Source organism: Mirounga angustirostris, unplaced genomic scaffold (assembly GCF_029215605.1).
Source record: "Mirounga angustirostris isolate CCGP_5_RB_7025 unplaced genomic scaffold, mMirAng1.0.hap1 SCAF_12, whole genome shotgun sequence".
NCBI classification, from domain to species: Eukaryota; Metazoa; Chordata; class Mammalia; order Carnivora; family Phocidae; genus Mirounga; species Mirounga angustirostris.
Window position 1 is genome coordinate 46760491 of NW_026991720.1, and position 25096 is coordinate 46785586.

Consider the following 25096-nt stretch of genomic DNA (forward strand, 5'->3'; position numbering starts at 1 on the left):
CTGGAGGAGGATTAATGGGACTAAATCACCAAAATCTGACAGAGACACCTTCTTCGCGGTGGTAGAACCAGTTCTGGGATTCTCCAGGCTCTTACCTACAGCAGGGCCAAGCGAGTACCCAGTTCAGATCCCTACGTGGGACGATGCCTCTCCCCGGCCACCGGTACAGCCCGGTCAAAAAACCCAAACACGCAACACTCAGACGGGGTGATCTGGCCTCTTTTGACGGTAGTCCACCGACAGCTCTTTGGAGACAACCTCGGGCTGCCCTAAACTTCTTACAGGATGTTTGCGCCCTCCGTGCTGCGTGCACTGCCCGCGGGGTGACACTTGGAAGAGCAAGTGACTTGAAAACGAAGAAGAGGAGCCGCGCTCCCAATGCGCCGAAATGACTGGGGTACTCATCTAAAATAAAAAGGTCTCTGTCTGCAAATTCCGTTTGCTAGCCCGGTAATCCACCCCCGCCCCCAGCCCTGCGTCGAGGGCCGACCGGTACAGCTGTTTTTAATCCCTACTTTTCTCACTCGGCGTCCCGGGCTCGGGCTGACCAGACGCGGAGCCACTTAGCGTTTCCTCCTCCCCCTGTCGGGGTCTGTCCTCCCTCCGCCGTCTCCTCTTTCTCCGCCTGCATCCCCGGGGGGCAGAGTGTGGGAAGAACGAATTTCCGCCTGGTTTGCCCGCCACTCGCAGACTTGGGTCCCTTCCGGACGCAGCCTGCGCACCCCCGGCTCCTCCCCCGGCTGTTCCACCGAGGCCGCGCTCCTGGTCCGGGACCGAGAGCCAGGAGGCGCGGGCTGCGGGGGCCGAGCCGCCGGGGCGCAGCAGCCAAGCCGCGCCCCGAGGAGCTCTTGGAAGGGCTCCCGCCTGCAGCCGGGGAATCCGCTCGGCGGGGAGAATCCGTGCCAGGGAATCCAGCTCTCCGGACTCAAGCTGCAAACAAAAAGCTCAGGTCTGGCTCCCTCCCTCCGCCCCCCGACGCACACCCGGAGAAACAGTTTGGTGCAGAAATGCAACAAGTAGCACCCGGAGCTCCCGGGGCGCCCTGAGCCGCCTGACTTGGCGGGGCGAAGCCCGCCTGCAGAGACCCGGGCCAGCCACCGGACAAAGGGCGGAGGAGGGGCTGGACCGCGCTGCGGAGTCCGAAAGAGGCCACTGAGCGACTCTGGCCGGGCCAAGGGGAATGCAGAGGAGACACGGCGCAGGCGGGCCAAGAGGACGATCCGGCCGCAGCACGCAGGGCCAGGGCGGGCGGCGATGGAGGCTGCCCGCGCCGTGCGCTTCCTGCTCGTGGTGTGCGGCTGCCTCGCGCTCCCGCCGCGGGCCCAGCCCGTGTGCCCCGAGCGCTGCGACTGCCAGCACCCCCAGCACCTCCTGTGCACCAACAGGGGGCTCCGCGCCGTGCCCAAGACCAGCTCGCTACCGAGCCCCCAGGACGTGCTCACCTACAGCCTCGGCGGCAACTTCATAACCAACATCACGGCCTTCGACTTCCACCGTCTGGGGCAGCTCAGACGGCTGGACCTGCAGTACAACCAGATCCGCTCTCTGCACCCCAAGACCTTTGAGAAACTCTCCCGGCTAGAGGAGCTCTACCTGGGGAACAACCTCCTGCAGGCGCTCGTCCCGGGCACGCTGGCCCCGCTGCGCAAGCTGCGCATCCTCTACGCCAACGGGAACGAGATCGGCCGCCTGAGCCGCGGCTCCTTCGAGGGCCTGGAGAGTCTGGTCAAGCTGCGGCTGGACGGGAACGCCCTGGGGGCGCTGCCGGACGCGGTCTTCGCCCCCTTGGGCAACTTGCTCTACCTACATCTGGAGTCCAACCGGATCCGCTTTCTGGGCAAGAACGCCTTTGCCCAGTTGGGCAAATTGCGCTTCCTTAACCTCTCTGCCAACGAGCTGCAGCCCTCCCTACGCCATGCAGCCACCTTCGCCCCGCTGCGCTCCCTCTCCACCCTCATCCTCTCGGCCAACAGCCTCCAGCACCTCGGGCCGCGCGTCTTCCAGCACCTGCCGCGTCTCGGCCTCCTCTCACTCAGGGGCAACCAGCTCACGCACCTCGCGCCGGAGGCCTTTTGGGGGTTGGAGGCCCTGCGCGAGCTGCGCCTGGAGGAGAATCGGCTGAGCCAGCTGCCCGTGGCGCTGCTGGAGCCCCTGCACAGCCTGGAGGCGCTGGACCTTAGCGGGAACGCGCTGTCCGCTCTGCACCCCACTGTCTTTGGCCACCTGGGCCGGCTGCGCGAGCTCAGCCTGCGCGACAACGCGCTCAGCGCCCTCTCCGGGGACATCTTCGCCGCCAGCCCGGCCCTCTACCGGCTGGACCTAGACGGCAATGGCTGGACCTGCGACTGCCGTCTGCGGGGCCTGAAGCGCTGGATGGGCGACTGGCACTCGCAAGGCCGTCTTCTCACGGTCTTCGTGCAGTGTCGCCACCCTCCGGCCCTGCGGGGCAAGTACCTGGACTACCTGGATGACCAGCAGCTGCAGAACGGGGCTTGTGCAGACCCCTCGGCCTCAGGTTCCCCGACCGCCGAAGGTCAGCGGAGGCCCTTACCCACAGCCGGCGGGGAGGAGGTGACGCCCCCTGCAGGCGGCCTCTCGGAGGAGCTGCCACCGCAGCCGCAGTCACAGCCACAGCCACAGCAGCGCGAGCGATTTCTGCCCGGGGTGGCTTGGGATGCGGCCGCCAGGGAGCTCCTGGGCAACCGCAGCGCTCTGAGGCTGAGCCGACGGGGCCCGGGCCTCCAGCAGCCGGACCCCTCCGCCGCTGCTGCCGAGGGTCCGGCGCCACACCCCCTGGACCTGCTCCAGAAGCCCGAGCGGGGACCTCCGACTCCGGCAGACGCCGCCCACGCAGAGCCCACCCCGACGGCCGCGCCCGCCTCTGCGCCACCGCCCGCTGGCGACCCCTGGCAGCGCGCGGCGGCGAAGCAGCGCCTGGCCGCGCAGCAGCACGAAAGCGCCGCCCAGTCCGACGGCGGGGTCGTCCTGCCGCCGCTGGTGTCCGACCCTTGCGACTTCAACAAGTTCATCCTGTGCAACCTGACGGTGGAGGCGGTGGGCGCCGACAGCGCCTCGGTGCGCTGGGCGGTGCGCCAGTACCGAAGCCCCCCACCGCTGGGCGGCGCGCGCTTCCGCCTGCTCTTCGACCGCTTTGGCCAGCAGCCCAAGTTCCACCGCTTCGTCTACCTGCCGGAGCGCAGCGACTCGGCCACGCTGCGCGAGCTGCGCGGAGACACCCCCTACCTGGTGTGCGTGGAGGGCGTCCTCGGGGGCCGGGTCTGCCCGGTGGCCCCCCGTGACCACTGCGCCGGGCTGGTCACCCTCCCGGAGCCTGGGAGCCGGAGCGGCGTCGATTACCAGCTGCTGACCTTGGTCTTGCTGGCCGTCAACGCGCTGCTGGTGTTCCTGGCGCTGGCCGCCTGGGCGTCCCGCTGGCTGCGGAGGAAGCTGCGGGCTAGGCGGAAGGCTGGGGCCCCTGTGCATGTTCGACACATGTACTCCACCCGACGTCCCCTGCGCTCCATGGGCACCGGCGTGTCTGCGGACTTCTCTGGCTTCCAGTCACACCGGCCGCGCACCACTGTGTGTGCTCTCAGCGAGGCGGACCTCATCGAGTTCCCCTGCGACCGCTTCATGGACAGCGGGGGCGGTGGTACAGGTGGCAGCTTGAGGCGGGACGACCATCTTCTGCAGCGATTCGCTGACTAGGTCCAGGGACTCCAGGGGTGTGGAGACCATCTCATTGGCCTTGAGGAGCCGGCCACTTTCCGTGGAGCCCCTCAGCCCACCTCAGGGGAAGATCTAACTTTACCAGAGCTTCTCCTTTCCCCCTTTTGTGCACTTGCCAGAGAGGCCAAAGGGGAAGCCAGTTCGGCGCCCTCGCCCCCCCAATTCCCAGTACCCACTCATGATGTGAATGGGTGGTACTTGGTGGTCAAGGCCAAGAGTAGGGGACAAACGGACGGTAGAGTCCAGAGGTGCGAAGCCTTCTCTTACATGGAGACCTTGGCACAGCTATGGATATGGCTTTGGTGGTGTTGCAACGCAAGAGCCTGGCCCCCTTTGGGGCAGAAAAGGGCGCTTTTGCCCCCGGAATGGCCAGAATGCTTTTTGTTTGTTCAGTGTGAAACAGAGGAGTTTTGTCCTATTTAAGGGAAAAGGAACTTATTAGTATTACAAAGGAGGCTTGGCACCTGGACTGCGCTGGGCTGGTGGTCTCTGCCAAGAAGGGAGATGCTGTAAACAGGTGGTAAAGTTCAACACACCTGCCAAGGAACTCTTTCATTTTGGTTAATAGAACATTCAGGATAATTTAATGTTTAAATAATTAGAGACGCTATTTTTTTTCAACAATGTGAAGAGCTCGGACATTTAACAAACTGACAATAAACTCAAGGACTGTTTTAGTTGAGCTGAGCCGTTCAACTAGTATTTTCTTTTTAACATTAACACCGCAAGAACATTGGCTGACCTTGGGGTTAACTAAGATTACCTGCTTTCTCAGGAGAAGGCTGCATGCAAGACTTCTCTGTCAGGGTTGCTCCTGTGGCTTTTTAATTTTATTTTTTCTAAACCTATATATGGAAAAGGAAATGTCAGTGCCAGACTTGGTAAAAGAATGTAAGGTGTGCATAACCGATGACCACATAGGGAACTGCAGCCTCCCAGTTCACTTAACCGCATCTCTGACACTGTGTCCAGATTGGAATAAATATGATGTGGTACTTCTCATGTTTTTATCAGTCACACACAGCAGGCTGTGCCCCGCTTCTCTTGAGTTGCACCGTTAAGTGATAAAGGCAGTTCCCTAATAGGAGGGAAGCAAAAGGTGATAGTCAATTGACAGCGTAACCTTCAATCACCTTAATGTCTTACTCTATAGGAAAGAGGGGGGAAGAAATTATTGGAAAAAAATGTGAAAAAGGGTACATCAGTGGTTGTCTGTTTCTACTAAAACCAGAAGATTGTTAGGAGTACTTAAACCTCACTGTGAAATAATGATTTATTTTGCAAGTTAATCTCTCCACTACCCCGTGTTTTACCATGTTATTAAATCTTATCTTTTAGTTAATAATTGCAGTATTTCTTTTAAATGTTTTTGTTTTAAATTTAGGATTAGGCTCCTTTATTTGCTCCGTTGTTTTCAGCTGTTTGGGACACTTTCGTTCCCTGATATTTATGAAGTACACGTTTATCACTAAATGTAGTGCTTTGGTTTACATTAATGATTTTGTGTGTGGTCTAGAAAAGCAGTCACAGGGCAGGGCTGCACAGTGATGCTCGCCGTGGTTGTGGAGTTATTGGCAGTGGGGTGCCACGGAAGCTATTACGATGGTGCTAAGGCCAACAGTGAATCTCCTGTTTAGGGCGTTAAGCCCTGAGGGTCCTGACGACTCAGGGAATCTATCATAGTCTGGGGGGGTCCTTCAACCCCAGTGTACTCCCTTTTATGTTTGGCCTCTATTGAGCCAAGCCTGCCCTTGTCCCAACAGCTGAGCAGAGACCCAGGGCTCTAAACAAACGGATCTGTGTTTATGTTCAGATGAGTAAATGTCCAGACCACTTAAAGTACAGCTGCTTCTCTGGTAGTCTTATCTATGGGGCCAAAACTTAATAAAGCACAGGAAATAGGCTGTCATTCTTAGTTTGCTGCCAGAGCCCGTGTCAGATCCCAAGCATATGAGTACATGGGAGAGGGGGTCGTTACCTGCTCTTATTTGAAACCTTTGGGCTATTTACTTGCCCCTCTCGTGCTCCTAGTTTTGTTCATTCGTAGAGCAATGGCATCTTTTAGCTGGTCCTTTTGCACAGCAGTGTGATCTTGAGCTCCACTAAAAGTCTGAAAAAGACCTCTGATGCTTCCCAGCACCTACCCTTTCAACTGCAGAACATCACTGAAAATACTTCACGGAAAAACAGGAAAATCTATGTAAAAAGAGTTCGACTGGAAAGTCTTTCGGTGGGAAATGAATGAATGTTATACATTGTTATGTTCAGTTATGTCAATAAACCCACTTACTAATGGAGATGTTTTATTGTTGGAGTTTCCAAATAGCCTATACACTCTCGTAATGATATGCTGTGGTTTCTACAGCAGTTTCCATTGACGACAATGAAACATGAGCTTCGAGTCTGTCTGCCTGTCCTCTTGCAGTGGTTTTTAATTGCCATTTCTACCAGAGAGTGTAGACTTTATTTTTCAGAAATAGTTAGGAGAGTTTATGCCCAAAGAAACAACGAGATGACTCTAAAAGCAGATGGTGAGCCATGATAAGAAAATGCTGTTAAAATACCAGTGACAGCGAGATGATTGGGTCTCAGCCAGCATCAGCAAGGAATCAGGACTTTTGACTCCCATGGTCAATAATCAGGAGGTATCTTGAACTGGAGGTCATTTTTGCCATTACCAAAGTATATGAAAAGATAAGATTCCTAAAGTAAGAAAGAATAAACTTTGTATGAGGTAGGATGGTTCATTTAAAGCGCCACTGAGGGACGCCTGGGTGGCTCAGTTGGTTAAGCATCTGCCTTCGGCTCAAGGTCATGATTCTGGGGTCCTGGGATCGAGCCCGCGTCGGACTCCCTGCTCAGTTGGGGAAGTCTGCTTCTCCCTCTCCCTCTCCCTCTGCGTCTGCTCGTGTGCTCTCTCTTGCTCGCTCACTCTCTCAAATAAGTAAATTTTAAAAATCTTAAAAATAACATAAAATAAAGCAGCATTGAAGCAGTCTGGAATGTGGTCAGACCCTCAGCTCAACCTGTTAAGATTATTACTGGGTAATAACTGGCACGTGATCAGAACACCTTCACTAATTTGCAAAGACCTGGTTTTCACCAGAAGTTCACCAATGTGGGCAGCTATCCTCTATTAAGAAACCGTTAAAACAGACACTGGATTACCTGGTATTCGTGCTTAACCCCTCTGCAATCTGCTTCTAAGCCTTGGAAATAAGTGACAATGAAGCATTCTCGTGCCAGAAATGTATTAAAAATTGAGACCATGACCCAGGATTAAAACAGATTTCTACCCAGTGTTACACCTTCACCATCTCAGAGAAACAGCATCATTAAAGTTCAGTATGATTTTAAGGAAGTGATGAAAGCGTTTTAGTCGTCTGGGATTGCATTCATTCTATTAACCTGATCTCTTTGTGCCTCAGTTTCTGCATCAGTTAAAATGGGAATCCTGAGTCCTGACTGCAGAGTGCCATTGTGAGGAATAGATGAGGAAAAAAGCATTTGACAGGACCAGCTACAAGGCAGATGTTCAATAAATAGTAGATGTATTATTAGTAGCAGTATTTTGTGCACAGAGCAACAAATTGTAAGAGACATTTTAGAAATACCATGGACAAGGCACTTCTGCTTAAGCCCTAACCAGTTAGAAAATCCAGGTAATGAGATTCAGTGACCCCTGCCTTTGTTCTGGTTAATTGAGGCTCTTGTGTAATTTAATGTGGAAGGATAGCTCTTGAAATGCCTTCTCATTATTTTATTTTTTCTCTCTCATTTTTCAAAATAGAAAAGGTGAACATACTAGTATTTGAGTAAACTTTTCTACGTTTATTAAACTCTTGGCATAAGCTCCTTCATCTTTTGGATTGAAACTAAGGATGTGTAAATGACGTTGCTTCCCGTTAATTTAGCGATAGCATCCCCAAGTGTCCTTTCACTTAGTTTACTTCAAAAGATACTTTGCATGAGTAAATGTTTTTTTTTCCTCCTAGGGATTTCAGGTCACTTCATCCTTCTCAATCATGTGGCAAATAATATTCTTTTCATTTTACGTGGGAGACGGAATATTTACATTAATCACTGAAATAATTAGGGGGAAATGTAGCTTCATCTGGTTGCTTTATCTTGGGACACAATAACTAAATATATCATTACATCTGTTTGAGAGATTTTAAGCTACAGGTGGTGTGATTCCTTATTGACACAGAAACGTGGCTTTATAATTTGGCTGTGAAATGGCATCAGGTGCCAGACAGAAATATATTGTCATGCCCCAACCTTTCAAGCAACAGCATCTCTTGACTCTAAATCCATAACATTTTTCTCCAACCGACCAAAGCTTCGTAAGTTTAGCTCCTACCCCCTACTCTGTCTTCAAAACCAACTACCAGTGTGAGTGGGATGTGTTCCCTTCTAACAGTCAATTCTCCTTATTCACACAAGTTATGTTGCATAAAAGCCACAGCAAACACTGAATGAACAAACACTGAACCATTGCTCTGAGAGGAAATTCTGGTTTGGGTGCCTGCAAGCATCTGGCCACTTCTCCATCAACTTCTCAATACATAACCTTTATTTGATGAGTGTTTCTGTTTCAAGACACCTTAATTAATAGATACTGTTGATTCATTAACATGGTACTCAGGGCCAACAGCCCTGTAACTCCTGCCTGAATGGAGTTGACCTCACACACCTACTTTCTAAGACGCATCGTTGCCATCCTTCACTGAGGAACTCTAGACGGCGCTTTTAAACAGCAAATCAACAAAAAGCAAGGAAGTGTGAGAAATGTGTCACTAAACAATGAAAGGGACACTTGTTTACAGGAGGAGAGCTGCAACAAGGTGACACACTGCCTCCTTCAGCCTCAGCTGGTGGCATGCATGGGCAACTCAGATTTTCCACGGCCCTGCAAGGGTCCACGAATGGCCGTGAACTTACTGCAGGTTATTGATTCTGGGCTTGCAGATAAATATTGGTGAGTAGGAGAGTTCACAAATACATAATCTGCAAATAATGAAGATCAACTGTGCTTTTTACGTGCCCAGATCCTCCTCCTGTGACTCCACCCGTTTTCTCAAAGCCATAAATTACCCACTTTCGCCCTTGCCCAATCTTTTAAGTTGGTAAGCACACCTAACATTCCAGCTGTATGGTTGATGCAGTTGGCTCTGCCTGTGCATGAAAGGGGAAGGTGGGGGAGAGAGTTTTTTGTTTTTAACAGTTTTAGTTTGATATTTTCTAGCTATTCAGTGTTTTTTGCTCCCTTGTTACATTTGCGCAGTTTCTATTTCTTCTTTGGGAGTGCCCACTCACTACTCCTGGTTTCTCAGGAAGGGCTCCACAAAGAAGAAATGGCGAAGTATATCCCTAGCCTGAGTATAACCCTGGGCCAAGTATAACCCCCGACCCCCATCAGCTCTGGACTGATTTTTCAGGAGGTGTCAGCCTCTCCCTCCCCTTTACTGTGAAAGTCTCTCTGATACTCTTCGACTCTATGGCAGTCTTCTGTGTGCCAAAGAAAAACATGGCTTGCTCTGAGAATACAGTTTGCTTCTTGGAAGTTCTTATTTATGTACTCTTACTGCCCTCACACACCTCATGGGGTCATATACTTTTCCTATTTTTATTTTGATTGCCATTTATTTTATTTTGATTGCTGAACCCATGCACACACAGCTTTCTGTTTTTGCCTTGTGCTTAATTCTACTTAGGCTGTTCTTCCTTATATCTTGTCGGTATCGCTCATTCTCTCTTTCTTATTTGGTTCTTTAAACAAAACTTATAATTTTATGTAAAGCCAACAGACACATGAGAAGATGCTCAACATCACTCATCATCAGACATACTCAAAGCAAAACTAATTAATGTGTTAGCAAGGATGTGGAGAAAGGGGAACACTCTTGGACTGTTGGTGGGAATGCAAACTGGGGCAGCCACTCTGGAAAACGGTATGGAGGTTCCTCAGAAAGTTAAAAATAGAGAACTACCCTCCCATCCAGTAATCGCACTACTGGGTATTTACCAAAAAAAAAAAAAAAAAAAATACAAAAACACTAATTCCAAGGGATACATGCACCCCTATGTTTATCAACAATAGCCAAACTACAGAAAGAGCCCAAATATCCATCAACAGATGAATGGATAAAAATGTTATATATGTGCAATGGAATATTACTCAGCCATAAAAAGGAATGACATCTTGGGGCACCTGGGTGGCTCAGATGGTTAAGCATCTGCCTTCCGCTCAGGTCATGATCCCAGGATCCTGGGATTGAGCCCCACATCGGGCTCCTGGCTCAGCGAGGAGCCTGCTTCTCCCTCTCCCTCTGCCTCTCTCCCTGCTCATGCTTTCTCTCCTCTCTCTGTATCTCTGTGTCTCAAATGAATAAGTAAAATCTTAAAAATAAAAAAAAAGGAATGACACCTTGCCATTTACAACAACATGGCTGGAGCTAATGATTATAATGCTAAGTGAAATAAGTTAGAGAAAGAGAAATACCATATGATTTCACTCATATGTGGAATTTAAGGAACAAGGCAAATGAGCAAAGAAAAAAAGAAAGAGAAAGAGAGAGACAAACCAAGAAACAGATTCTTAACTATAGAGAACACACTGATGGTTACCAGGGGGTGGGTGGGGGATGGGTGAAATAGGGGATGGGGGTTAAAGAGTACATTTGTCATGATAGGAAAAAAAGAAAGAAAGAAAGAAAGAAACCCAAAGTGGAATAACTAAAAAATTTTTAAAATATAACATAATTTTCGGGCGCCTGGGTGGCTCAGTCTTTAAGCGTCTGCCTTCAGCTCAGGTCATGATCCCAGGGTCCTGGGATCGAGTCCCACATCGGGCTCCTTACTCGCCAGGAAGCCTGCTTCTCCCTCTCCCACTCCCCCTGCTTGTGTTCCTGCTCTCGCTATCTCTCTCTCTCTGTCAAATAAATAAATAAAAATCTTTAAAAATATATATATATAACATAATTTTCAACTTAAAAAAAGATTGCAAGACTATTTCAGGAAATTTCTGTATACCTTTTAACCGGCTCTACTAATTGTTAATATTTTGCACCATTTTCTTCATTATTCTCTCGCTCAACTATCTGAGAGTAAACTGCAGCCATCATGTTTCTTTACCCTAAATATTTCAGTTGTGTTTCCTAAGAACAAAGACATTCTCTTAAATAACCATAGCACAATTATCAAGAAAAAAACTTAACACCCATAAAATGCTATTCTCTAATCCATAATCCATATTTAAAATATAGCAACTGTCCCAATAATACCCTTTCAAAAGCTGTTACCCCCCTGGTTCAATGTAGGATCATGCATTGCATTTAGTTGTCATGTTATTATGCTCTGTCTCTTTCTCTCTCTTTCCATTTCCTTTGGTTTGATTTTCTTCTTTTTTTTTTTTTTAAGTAAGGGTTATTGAGATACAATGAAAATCTAATTATGTGTATGTTAGATCATTTGATATCATCCTACACAGCTCTTGGATATTCTATAGTTCTTTTTCTTTGACACTTTTAAAATCTTCGTAATTCAGCTTGGATGACTTCTATTGACCTATCTTTATATTTATGGATCTTTTTCCAACTGGTTCCATCTGCTAATTAGCTCTTTAAGGAATTCTTCATCTCTGATATGTTTTTCTTTTTCCTAGCATTTCTTTTGCTTCTTTTTAAAAACATGTGTAATTCTATGTTGAAATTCTGCATCTGTTCATGCCTGTTCTGTAGCTTCCCACTACATCTTTTAATATATTAATCTAAATTGAATTAAAGTCCCTTTCTAATAGGTTCAACATCTTGGTCATCTCTGAGTCTAGTTTTATTGATTGCTTTATCTTTAAACAATAGGTAGTTACTTTTATGTGCTTTTTTGCCTTGTAAGTTTTGTAAGTCACATGCACATCTATCTGTCAAATAGTATGTTTAACCTTAGTTTTTAAAATTATTTGTTTTCACAACCATTTATTATGCATAGTAAGTAAGAAGTTTTCTTGATTCAACAGACTTTTTGGAGATTTTGCACACATAGACAGATGTTCTTAAGTTAAATTTGTGTAAGAGTTTGTGTTAATATATATGCAAATTAGCGCCTAGTGATAGGTTTTCTTTTTACTTAACTCTTTTCTCTGGTGTAAAAAATAGGGACCCCTTTCAAATAAAACTAATGTGAGGCTCCTTTTGTAACGAATAGCTCTGTGAATTGGATTACACTTAGATAATGTCTGGAAGAGTTCGAGGGAGGAGAGCACAGAACTGTGTACTTTTTAAAGCCTGTGTTTGGGGCTCTTCACATCAGCCTGAGAACATCACCGATCATGGGATCATGAATTCTCAATTAGACATCTTTGTAGTGCATTTGCTTAGGAAAGAACCTTATCTTATAAAAGGCAATGACTTTCTATTGTACACATTAAACTGTAAACAAATGCTCAATCTGAAACCAAATTGGCAGAAGAGAAGTCCAAGGAATGATCTAGAGTAGGATTTGTGTTTTGTGGAATAATGCCTCTCTCCTGGCAAGGGTTGTGCAAACCCGACACTATATAATAATCACCAGATCTCAAAATTTTAGATAGACAAATTCTAGCACACTGTCACAGAGAAAATAAGAATACTGAATTTTCATATTGCCCACATCACAGGTATTATTAACTGACACCATGGACCAACCTACAGAAGGGAGATGCTGTATTTGAGACTTTTATCTTGGCTTTATATATGTATTATCTCATTTATGTAAACACTTAAAGTGGACGTTACATAGAGTGAGCATGGAAGACTCAAGTCTTGACTGGGGACATAAAGTATTTAATTTACTTAATTTCACAGACTCTTACAAGCACGTATTTTGTGTCAGGCCCTATTTTAAGAGCATCCCTCACACTAATTCATTCAGTCCTCAGAATAACCCTCCGAGGTAGGTACTGTTACTATCTCCCATTAGAGATGAGGAAACTGAGCTACAGAGAAGTTATGTACTTTGACCAAGAATCCTGAGCAGGGAGGTGTTTGAGTCTAGATTGGAAGCCAGACTGGCCAGCTCTGGAGCCCTTGCTATCTGCCGATCCCGACCCTCTGCTGTCTTGTGTGTACACATGACAACTGATAAAACATCAAGGGATTGTTCTTGAGAATATCCCCCCCCACCATGTAACGCATTAAAAACCATCTCTAAGCAGTTTGGCCTTTATTCTTGGCCTATATTTCTCAATCTGTGTAATACATCAAGGACGATATCCATTCGTCCTTAAATATTTAATGAGAGGCAGGCAGTGCATCTCATAGACACAAATACTTCACTCTGTCTTGACACTGATGGGTCACCGTTGTGCACCATGGGGTCAGTTCTTTCCACTGGTTTGCAAGCTCCCTTAGGACACGAACCTCATCTTGTACTTCTTTTTGTGTTTCCACAGGGCCTGGCTAGCTTAGAGCTGAATCCCTGGCTACCTGCTTATTGATGAGTTCTGCAAGGCAGCTGTTCAATCTTTTCCCCCTGAGGCACACATGCTAGACACTGTTCACATAAGCGATACACACTGTGTATTGGGGCAAGTCATTTAATGGCCACAATTCTACCCAAATATACACTTATATAGCAACAGTGGGAAACTGATATAAGATGGCAGTATGATAGGACTCCACTTTTTCTATCTTTATTATAGGAATACAGTTCTCAAAAAGTGAACATTTGGGAAACTTAACCTCTTTTTCCCCTTGTGTACTATTTATAGATTTCATGTTGCTGAGAATAAATCTGAGATTATGTATTACTTATGATGGTAGTCTTATCATCTAGCATGGTGCATTTCCCATAGTAGGTTCTCAATAAATGCTAGTAGAATTCTTTTTTAAATTAAGCCTTAGTCCTATTAGAAAAGGAGTTACAATATCTTTTGGGTCTACCAAAAGCTGAATTTTTACTTTCCAGGACATGGAACAGAATATTATTATATATATGCTGGTGACTTTATTTTCTACCTTGTCTCCATTCTTTAGTAACTTCTTGCCCTACAGAATCATGACCAAGACTTTTTGAAAAATCCAAGGCCCAACAATAATTTATGAATTTCTTTCTGTACCAGAAAGACACAATAAGACAAGTGTTTTTGTGAGATAAGAAACATTTCAGTGACACCATGAAGCATGAATTGAAGTAAAGGCGACTAGTCCCACCAGGTAAATGATTATCTGCCATTGCCAGAGTGAGCGGTCTCAATGGCTGATGAAGTTACTGACCTTGGCATATTTATCATCATTACCTCAGGGGACAGAAACCAATATATCTATTCTTGCGAATACACATCCGTAAAAGGAGGCACAATCCAGGGGAAAAGAATTTGTGTTTATAGGAGGTGTGTGTGTGTGTGCGTGAGAGAGAGACAGAGAGAGAGCAAGAATGTTTCATTTTTTACATTTTCTTTCCACTTTCCACTTTTTTCTGTTTATACGGAAAAGGAAAGATGACATCAGTCTCTCATCTGCGAGCTTGGATTCGTAATAGCCACTCGGATCTGCAAGACTTCAAGGGGCATAGTTTCTCCTTATAAGGGAGCTGAATAAGGCTGAAAAACAAAGACAATCTGTGTTGTCATCTCTCAGACTATGATTGCCATCTGATGAGGATGAGGCCAGAGGTGAGGGATGTGACCTTGGATGATGCTGGTGCTGTCTCCACGCCCCCCCTCCAGCATGGTGCTAACTGCTTTCTGGACTGGAGTTCAGAGGCAAACTTTGGGACCTGAGTGCACAGAGAGCACCAAGCCTGCTTAGGTGATAATGCAGCTGAGCCCCATGGAAGCTGTTGTGGGGAGGGGGGTGCAAGAGGGAGGGGGCCAAGTGCTCAGTCCACAGCAGTCCTGGGACAAGGTTAATAAGATGAGAGAGGGTTTGTTTCCAGAAAGAAGTGGTTGTTGTTATTGTTTTGCTTGGGCTGTTGCCACAACGTACCGCAAATTGGCTCAAACAACAGAAATTTAGTGTCTCACAGTTCTGGAGCCGAGAAGTCCAAGGTCAAGGTGTCAGGGTTGATTCTGTCAGCTCCATGCATCTCTCCTAGGTTCTGGTGGTTTTCTGGAGATCTTTGGCATTCCTTAGTTTACAGACGCATCGGCCCAACCTCTGCCTTCATCTTCATGCAACGTTCTCCCAGTGTGTCTGTGTCCAAATTTCCCCCTTTTATAAGGACACCAGTCACACTGGAGTAGGGGCCCGACAATAATTATATCTGCAATGACCCTATTTCCAAATAATGTCATATTAGGAGCTAGGGCTTCAACATCTGAATTTGTAGAGTGGGAGGACACACTATTCAGCCCATAACAGAATTATTCAGTTGGAGGGTATCTTTTTTTTTTTTTAAAGATTTATTTATTTATTTGAGAGAGAGAGAGAGCACAGAGGGGAGGGCCAGAAGGAGAAGGAGTCTTAAGCCGACTCCCCACTGAGCGCGGAGCCTGATATGGGGCTCGATCTCAGAATTCTGAGATCATGACCCTGAGCCCAAACCAAGAGTCCGACTCTTAACAGACTGCACCACCCAGGCACCCTGGGGGTATCTTCCTATTAATTAAAGGAAACAGGACAGGGACATGAAGCCAAGAGAAGAACCAGGGGAACAGTTAATTTTTTCCTCACAAAGAATCAAGACACGGGAAAGCAGAGCCTGCGGGGTGAAGGGGTAGGATTCCTTCATCATTTAGTAGGACAGTCATTCCTTTGAGGACACTGACAGTATCTGAGTTGAAATATGATCTCTGGGTCAAAGAGGACCTAAGTCCCCAAAGCTTTTGCAAACTCCCAGTGGTATGAGAATTTTAGTTGCCCAGAAAAATTACCCAAAGTCCTTGGCCTAAATGCCTTCAGAAATATGGGTGTGCTTACTAGAGGGGCCTTTTCCCTTCCCTGTGTTCTCAAATACGGTGGGAACTATTTGAGGAGGTGCAGCTCCTACAGAAGCAACCCATCCTTTCAGCCAATTAGCTTCCTCATTGTACAAAATAGGTCAAAATACATTATCTGTTTCTTGGACAAATGCCAAGGTAGAATGATATTCAGCTAAGGTCGGGTGCCAAGTGCTTTGTTAGATACTGGCATATATTATCTTCAGTCCTCCCAGAAGCCTATGGCTATTCCCATTTTCCAGATGCAGCAATCAAGGCTCAGAGTTCATTGACTTGCCCAGGGGCTCCCGGGAGTCATGAGCCTGAGCCCATTTTTACGCACGCTGTATTCCTTTCAGTCTGCCTCACTGCTTCCCTAAGTCTTTAAGGGTAAATCTTTGAAGAATGTGAATTTTTAAAAAGATGTTAACTATCACAGTGAGGTAAGAATTCATTTTACCCCTTTCAGCTTGGAGTAAAATGAGGAGACTAGATTCAGATGATCTCTGTGGCCGTCTAATATTATGATTTTATTTTCCTGTTTGGGATGTAAGAAGGAGAGGATGTAGGCTATCTGGGGGTTTTTTTGTTTGTTTGCTTGTTTGTTTTTTTAAAGATGGAATTTTAACATCTCCCTGCGGAATTTCCTGGTTCTCAACCAAGTATGTAGAGCCCACCTCTCAGAAGCCCGTCTAGTTTTGACTGCAGTAGGATTACAGTCTGGTGATTTGGGCGGCAATGTCCTTAGAGCCTCATATTTTTCTTTCCTCTCCTTCAAGTGCCCCCGTGCTCCTCCTGCCCCCGCAGAGCTGACCGCAGGAAGCCTGGTTTGCACCGAGCACTAGCCGGTCTCCCCGGCCGGGGACCCACGGCGGCCTTTCTGGGCTGGGATCGACATCCGCTCTGGGCACGTCTCCTGTGGGCCCGCGAACAGGCTTCGACTGATTGAGTTCAGAACACTCGCTTGTTTGTGGGTATGGTAATGACGCCAGTAAAATTCAATTACTGTATCCCAGAGGACCTCAGCAAGCGATAATAAATTAGGGAACATGAGCTTTGGAGTATCTGAACTGAAATTATAATGGGGCTATTGAAAAACAAACAAACAAAAATCCCAAGCATTCATTTAATAATAGATGCTGCAGTTTTCCCCACCAAAAATTAGTTCATCAACTAACCGTTTGTTCTTGTCATAAAAGAATGTGCCGTAGACACAGCCAAGAACATTTTATCTTAATTACTTGGTATTGTCACTGCCCCCAGAGCACACACCTGGCATGGGGTAACTGGTACACGGGAGGAAGCAGCCGCCTGGAAGGGTCCCCCAAGGCCACGGCACTAATCCACGCTGGGCCCACAGATGCTTGCTGCCACCCATGGCCTTGGGTTTCAGGTTGCCGTCCAGGCCTGGGGTTTGAATGGAGGTTGTAATCGCAGAAGGTCCAGCTAGCACTTAACCACTGACATCCATCAAGAATGTCAAGGCTTGCATTGTCTCCTTAATTTGAACCAGCTTTCCTGCTATCAGATCCTTTTTCATTTCTAACCTTTCCACCCTGCCTTTCTTCCTCTGTGCACAGTTTATAGTGTCTCCTGTCTGTGGTTTGTCGGAAAGCTGGGCTCTGGAAGGCCACTCTTGGGGGTCGCGGCGGGGAGGTGCCTTTGCCCTCCTCCATGCCACAAGTCGGATTTGGGTAGTTCTTCTCCCATGTGAACGTCAAGCACATGGAGAGAGAAAGAACATTGACGGCAGTCTGGATATATCTGTAGACTATTCTGCAGATAATTTTCAAGCTAAAATTGCTATCTTCCTTCACTTTATTTCCTTTCTCATCCGGATTCCAACATCCAAGTGCGTAATGCAGCACTGACGAATTGCTGAACAGACGAGATAGATAGAAGAAGATAGATAGATAGATGATAGATAGATAGATAGATAGATAACCAAGGGGCTAAAAAAAAAATCTCTGAATTTGCAGCATGTCATTTTCCACCTGTAGTAAATATCTTTTGGGGTCTCTGTGAGACCAAGCCCCTTTCTTGGAGAATTGCTCCTCCCTTCCCTCCCCCCACCAGCTGAAGGACTGTAAACGTGGGTCACGCTTACTGTCCATGACTCCGTGAGGCTGGCTGACTCCTGACCCAAGCTGGACGCAACAGAATCTTGCTCTAGGAGCTGAAGCATCAGACAGTTGTTTGGTTTTGCTGGAGCTTCAAGAAGGTGGAGCCCTGGGGTCTGGGGCTGCCATTTTCAGCCATGGGTACAGACAGGAGGAAGGCGAGGGGACGGGCTACGTTTTGCCATGAATCAGAGACGTTGAGAGAAGCAGACCAGAGACGTCCACTCCTTTTATAAAGGGTGACCCTCCATTTCCTCTCTGGCCAGCTCCCAACTCCTGGCTGCGTCCTTTCTGTAAGACCTTGTACCTAATCCTGCATCTTAAGCCTCAACCTTTCATTCCCTTTTAATCTAATTAGCTTCTTGGCCAATGCCTGCTACACGTTCATCTTCTCGGTGCCTTGAACACTTTTTTCTAATATACCCACACATTACAAAGATGTTAATGTACTACTTTTATCAGAGACAAAGAAACTGGCAATTTGTGGCTCCCTATCTTAGGACTTGTCAAAATTAAGGGTGATTCTTTCCATCCCAAAGAGACGGAAGTTTCGGGACATCAAGAGACAAAAAGCAGCCAAAGTTTACTGTCCCTTTATTAACCATGAAATACAATGCTAAACAATGTTCATATTTTACCCACACTGCTTCCTGTCCTCTGCCAAAGGAGGGATTTCATCCAATGTCCCAGCTGTTCTGGGGCCTGCACTGGGGTGGCTGGGTTGGAAGGAGGGGGCACACAGAAGGGTTTTGCTCACATGCCACAACTGTGCCTGGGGCCTCTGTTCAGGCAATCAAGCGACCTTCCCTCAGGCAGAAGCCTGGGGAAGCGTCCAGTCGGACTCTCTTCATTTGGCACAATGAAGGGCAAATATCTCTCCATTATCTATTAGAAAATGAATGAGCAAGCACAATATCTAAATAAGGGGAAACTTAAAGAGGAGATCATATTTCCTATTCCCTAGGTATTAATAATATTCTGCAAAAGGGTCATGGGTCTTGGTGTAACTAGTTTAAGAACTATGGTCACAGTTTATTAACCTCTTATGTTCTCCTCTGGAGAGAAAACATCAGAATATAAGGTGTTTGGGCCAACTGTAACATAAACCTAGGCAGGCCAAGCTCTGTGCTGGGCTTTTTACAGTTACCTCATTTAAATGTCACAGTGGTTCTATAGTGTGACTACAGCACTATGAATTTTCTAGGAAGTTAGGTGAGTGCCTCAAAGGCCACACAACGGACAAGTAGAAAAGTTGTTAAGTGAAAAAATCTGGTACATAAAAAAAGGTCACATAGCTGGAATGTGGCCTTGAATTTACCTTACTCTTAAAGCTAGCCTAATTCCATTGCACTCCAAAGCAATATTTCCCCAAACTTGTCTGATAAACTCCTCAGGGTGAGTGCTTATTAAAACTCTGGTCCTGGGTCCAATTCTGCTGCAGATCTAATAAACCAGAATCTCCTAGAAACGGGTACAGGGATTCACCCCAGGTGAATCTGACCTGGCAAGTTAGGTAAATACTACTGGAGTGCCTTAATTTCTTTTTATCTTAGCAATTCTTGGCAAGATGTATGCAAAAAAACCACTTTCTCTTTTCTTTTTTTTTTTTTTTTAAGGTTTTAGGTATTTGAGAGAGAGAGGACAAGCGGTGGGGAGGGGCAGAGGGAGAGGGAGAAGCAGACTCCCTGCTGAGCAGGGAACCCAAGGCGGGACTCGATCCTAGGACCCCGGGATCATGACCCAAGCCAAAGGCAGATAGATACCCAAACAACTGAGCTACCCAGGCGCCCCTTTTCTCTTTTTAATAAGCTTTTTATTTGGGGATAATTTTAGATATGCAACTAAGTTGCAAAGATAATGCAGAGAGAGCCCATCTACCTTCTCTCACCCTTTTCCCCCTCATGTGAAGATCTTACACAACCGTGGTCCATTTGTCAAAATGATGAAACAAACACTGACAAATTACTATTAACTGTGTTAGGAATCACTTGTCCTAGAGATGATGATGTGGAAGGAAAGGGAAAGATAGGCCAGCCCATAGTTCCTTTTTCTTTCCTTATTCCTCAGTAAGTTGAAGGCAGACAGTGTTGGTGGCAGAAGGTGTGTGATCAAGAAGCAAGTTGAGTTTAGCTCTTTGCCGCATCTATTGCGAGAAGGAACACCATCCTCAGCAATCAGACTGCCGACATTCCAGAAAATGTTGACATCACTCTGAAGGGACCCACTGTTATTGTGAAGGGCCCCAGAGAAACCCTGCAGGGGGACGTCAATCCCATCAATGTAGAACTCAGTCTCCTTGGAAAAAAAAAAAAAAAAGAGGCTTCGAGTTGACAAATGGTGGGAACTAGAAAAGAACTGGCTATTGTTTGCACTAATTGTAGTCAAGGGTGTTACACTGGGCTTCCGTTACAACGGAAGTGAATTGTCAAGTTCCGTTATCAACGTTGTTATTCAGGAGAATGGTTCTCTTGCTGAAATCTGAAATTTCTTGGGTGAAAAATACAACCACAGCATTTGGATGAGGCCAGGTATGACTTGTTCAGTATCTCAAGCCCAGAAAGGTGAGTTAATTCTTGAAGGAAATGGCATTGAACTGGTATCCAACTCAGATGCTTTGATTCAGCAAGCCACAACAGTTAAAAAACAAGGGTATCAGAAAATTTGGGGATGGCATCTATGTTTCTGAAAAAGGAACAGTTCGGCAGGCTGATGAATAAGATCTAAGTTGTCCGGCTACAGAAATAACAAGATGCTGGATGATTTTTCAGACTTATTTGTGATATTTTAAAGGTGTATTGATTTGGGTCTTTTTCTTAAACCAGTAAAAAAAAAGAAGAAGAAGAAGCAAGCTGAGTTTATTTCTGCAGGATTTAAACCGTTCTGGTAAGAACAAAATACATATGCATGTATGTGCTATGAAATGCAAATTGTGTAATTTTGGTGATTTCATGGATGAGCTAAATGCACTTCTATTTGCCTTTAAAATTGGCATTGCAAAATTCATACTAACAATTTAAAATTTTGTTTTCTTTACTTGGCATGGCATTAAATAGCAAATAAAAAATACCGTAACTAGTTGAGGTAGAGACTGGAACAGAAGGAAAAAACTATGGTTTAGTTCCACAACGGCACTTTTTTCCCTATTTTTTGGACCAGGGGCTCCACGTTTTCCTTTTGCATGGGGTCCCGCAAATTATGTAGCCAGGCCAGCTGATCCCTAGTCAAGAGCCATTGTCTTGACAAAGGAACTGGTGGTGGCACCCAGGCAGAGAAGTGGAAAGATGTGTCAGGGAAAGGGGCCTTTCTGCCATCCTGGGCAATTACAGCAATGGAGGGGGCTCGTTCTCCTGCATTAAGCAACCCAGATGGCTATAGACACCTCTGGATGATTCCTGATATTTTAGTGCTGCTAGATATGGCCTGGAGCAGTGGCATTCTTGCTGGACGTTCCCAGTAGCCAAGTGTTTTTTGATGCCGAAAGTGTCATGGCAAGCGCCACATCAAGAAGCAGACACTTGACCTGCCCCAGGCATGTGGCTTTCGCATGTACCACTCTAGATTGTACTGCTTAATTATTTTTGTGCTCCAGTGGGCAGTTTTTCTTTTTTAGCTTGAGTATTAAATCAAAGAGGTATCCTCTGCATCTCCAAAACCTGCTAACTCATTAAACACAGAATGTGAAAAGAGAGCGCAGTGGGTTCGGAACAGCAACTTTAATTTATATCTGAAAACAAATTAGCCTGATGGAGCAGAACGGATACAAATGGTCGCACGCCCAACCTGCACCAGGAAACAGAACATGGCTCTTGGGCTAATTAAAGGACACAACGGCACCCTTCCACTTCGAAATTTGTGTTGCAATGTGCCTTTTAGGATAAGGTGTTTCTTTTAAAATGGGAAGGATTTCCAGCAGGTGGTGTGAGGTCTGTCCTTCTCCATGGAGTCAGGCCATGCTGCTGGGACACATGGAAAGAGATACCAGCCACAAGCAGAAGGAGCAGCCCTTCATGGGCCAAAGGGGTGGCTACGGCAGCCCTGGGCATGTGCCTGTCTTTCTTGTCTTGGTGACAGCTATGTCACCCAGTGGTGAGACCTGTGATCAAGCATCGAGCATACTTAGTAGGTGGTCAACTCCAACATCCGCCCAGAGCCCTTTTGTCTGTGGAAATCAGAACGGGAGAGGGGGGTCTTCTCCCTCCCCTTCCCCAGCCAGCCTCCCTCGGCTTCTCCCAACCTCCAGCCTCCAGTTCTTCTCTATACCTCTTGTTCTCATACTGTCTTCATTTGTCTTCTTTACTGTCTTTTCCTTCGCCTGCACCAGTGTGACTTCTGCCAAGGTGGGGACTCTCTCCACCTTGTTCACTGCCGTTCCCGGATCCCTTGCACATTGCCCAGTACATGGTAGGGGCTAGGTAGTTATTTGTTGAGTGAATTGTCAAGTGGAACTGAACAGCCTATCCCCACCCCCCCACCGCCGCCCCCCGCCCCCTCTCCCCCCACCCCATGCTCCAGCAGCGTTAGATCTGTGAAGATCTGCAGCACACCTCCACACATTTGCGTGTGCCATTCTTCCCTTCTGCAAGACACATCTCCCCTTTCTACCTGTGCTCAGCTTTTCTTTCCCCCTCAGCATCCCACTAGAGCCCCAACAACTCCATTATGCCTTCCCGCGGTGCACACTCATTGCCGAACCATGCTGCATGGAGCTTCTTTAGTTAGCATCCTCCCCAAGAAACGCTAAGCAACTCCAGGGCCAGACAGTGCCATTTGTGTCTTTTTCCCCCACCCCGGTGCTTTAGATGTTTGATGAATGAATATGCAAACGCCATGTCCAAAAACACACAGCCAGCTAGTGGCAAGGACCAGGCTAGTGCCCAGATATCTTGGTCTTCCATCTGTGATACTTTATTTGTCATTCCCATCAGAGTATGCCTTTGAGAAGACATTCTCACCAACTTTCCCCAAACCCACAGCATAGTTTCTGCACTTCCACATACCTCAGCTTCCTGGTGCCTATTCTTCCAAAAACAACCCTTTCCTTAATTTGTCATTGTCCTAATTCCCTACCTTAATCACAGTGTCCTCTGATTAATTTTCACAAAGTGTTAAAAGCACAGAGAGATTTTGGGCATGAAGATTTTGTTGGAATTTGCAGATGTTTTAAAGTTACTTAAACCAAAGGAATACATCCTAAGCACATTTGCAAGTTTTTTGGTGTCTGTTCCATGAATACATTTTCTTTTTCATGAAAAATTTCAAACACATATGAAAATAGCCAGACCAGTACAATAGTAGGAATAGTACAAGCCTCACAGATTGATCACTTGGATTAACTATTATCAATGATTCACAACATCTCTTTTTTCTTTTTTATTCTTTGTTGAATTATTTTAAGGCATATTCCAGACAGCATATCATTTTATCCTACTTCATAATACCTCCTTTTTTAACGCAATGACCCCTAACAAATTAACAATGATTCCTTAGAAATGTAATAAAATTTTCATGGAGGCTGGGGCGCCTGGGTGGCTCAGCCGGTTAAGCATCTGCCTTCGGCTCAGGTCATGATCCCAGGGTCCTGGGATCGAGCCCCACATCGGGCTCCCTGCTCCGCAGGAAGCCTGCTTCTCCCTCTCCCACTCCCCCTGCTCGTGTTCCCTCTCTCACTGTGTCTCTCTCTCTCAAATAAATAAATAAAATCTTAAAAAAAAATTTTTTTCATGGAGGTATTTGAGGGGGGTGTAGCTTCTCTGTACTCGCTAATTGTATAACAGAACAGAAATAACCCCCGCTAAAGAAGGATACGTGCACCCATTTTACCTTCTTACAGATTTTAGATGGAAATGTGATATGTCTCATACTTTTTGTCCTGGATGAGCGCAGCTTTATTAGAACTTCCTTAATCATCTAGGGGAGCCCTGGTGGCTCAGTCGGTTAAGTGTCTGCCTTCAGGTCAGGTCATGATACCAGGGTCCTGGGATTGAGCCCTGTGTCGTCGGGGGAGGGGGGGTCCCTGCTCAGCGGGGAGTCTGCTTCTCCCTCTCCCACCCCCCTCCCCAGCTCATGTTCTCGCTCTCTCTCTTTCAAATAAATAAATAAAATCTTAAAAAAAAAAAAGAACTTTCTAAATCATCTAGAATTTTCTCCTCTTAGGGTCTCAATAGACACTGGCTTTGGAGAGCTGCATGCTCTCTGTGGCCCATCCACAGGCCATGCTTGCACCGTCCAGGCCCCTTGAAGGCTGGAACCTTCACTCACCACCTATGAGCAGTCTCTATACCACGGTTAAGGTTGCACTTAGATGACCAGGTATTTTTATTTTCTGTATTCCTAATTGGCCCTGACATTTTTTTTTTTAAGATTTTGTTTATTTATTTGACAGAGAGAGATCACAAGTAGGCAGAGTGGCAGGCAGAGGGAGAGGGAGAAGCAAGCTCCCCACTGAGCAAGGAGCCGGACGTGGGGCTTGATCCCAGGACCCCGGGATCATAACCTGAGCCAAAGGCAGACACATAACCAACTGAGTCACCCAGGCGCCCCGGCCCTGACATTTCGTAAGCATAGTGACGAGGTAACAAGAGGGAGAAGGTATTCGGATTAGCTAAGTGAATTAATATTCAAGTTTAAAACTTTCAAAATCCCGCCATCACCTCCAGCACCCATAGGGCTGGGGAGACAGAACTAAAGAGACAGGAGGATGTGAACTGCCTGGCAGAGCCTTTCTTGCCTCAGCAGAAAGCACTTGACTGTGGGTACGTCCTCCCCAGAAGATCCTCTTGCTCCTTCCAAGTGCCAGCACCCATGGTGCCTGTCACCACTTACACCCTCCCAGATTTGGCAGGACGCAGTTCCTCCCCCTCCTTCCCTCCTTCCTCCCACCCGCCCCTGAAGCTCGTTTCCCTTCTTTCTAGAGCACAGCTTGTTTTCTCTCGTTGCTAAGCAGGCTGGTGCACTCTGGTGGCGCTTGCTGCCGCCTGTCCACTCCTACCCTATTCCAGTTATTCCGATTAACCCTGTGTGGCTGGACAGAGATTAAAAACCCGGGGTTGTGTGACAGTCCCAAGAATCATATCAAGCAGTCAAGAGCAACCTACACTTTGCATTCCCTAGCACGGAGTCCTTTCTGGGGGCAAGGAAGTGCCACGGCCAAGGGCTCCGTGGCCACGCACACTGGACTTTGAGTTCTGGTCCCATTACTTAGTAATGGAGTGACTTAGTCACTTCTAGGAGGTTACTCACTCTTTCCAGCTAAATCTTGGTTTTTGCACCTGTGAAAGGGAATGATAACATAATGGTTGCTGCATTTGCCTGCTCTGAAGGTTGAGTCACTCAGTGGGTCGAGGGCTCAGTA

The 25096-nt window shown here is 46.8% G+C and overlaps 1 protein-coding gene and 1 pseudogene across 1 annotated transcript; both read left to right on the top strand.

Moving 5' to 3' along the window:
- Positions 1-515: 515 nt before the first annotated feature.
- Positions 516-6026, top strand: TRIL (TLR4 interactor with leucine rich repeats). The gene has a single exon (XM_045864511.3). It carries the CDS (start codon positions 1255-1257, stop codon positions 3706-3708), a length of 2454 nt encoding a protein of 817 aa, XP_045720467.1. The 5' UTR covers positions 516-1254; the 3' UTR covers positions 3709-6026.
- A 2631-nt stretch (positions 6027-8657) lies between these two features.
- Positions 8658-20462, top strand: LOC123836143 (large ribosomal subunit protein uL6-like; annotated as a pseudogene).
- The last annotated feature ends 4634 nt before the right edge of the window (positions 20463-25096 follow it).

What these genes read in the sequence shown, in the direction of transcription:
- TRIL (XM_045864511.3), top strand. Translation starts at nt 1,255, where the DNA reads ATGGAGGCTGCCCGCGCCGTGCGCTTCCTGCTCGTGGTGTGCGGCTGC.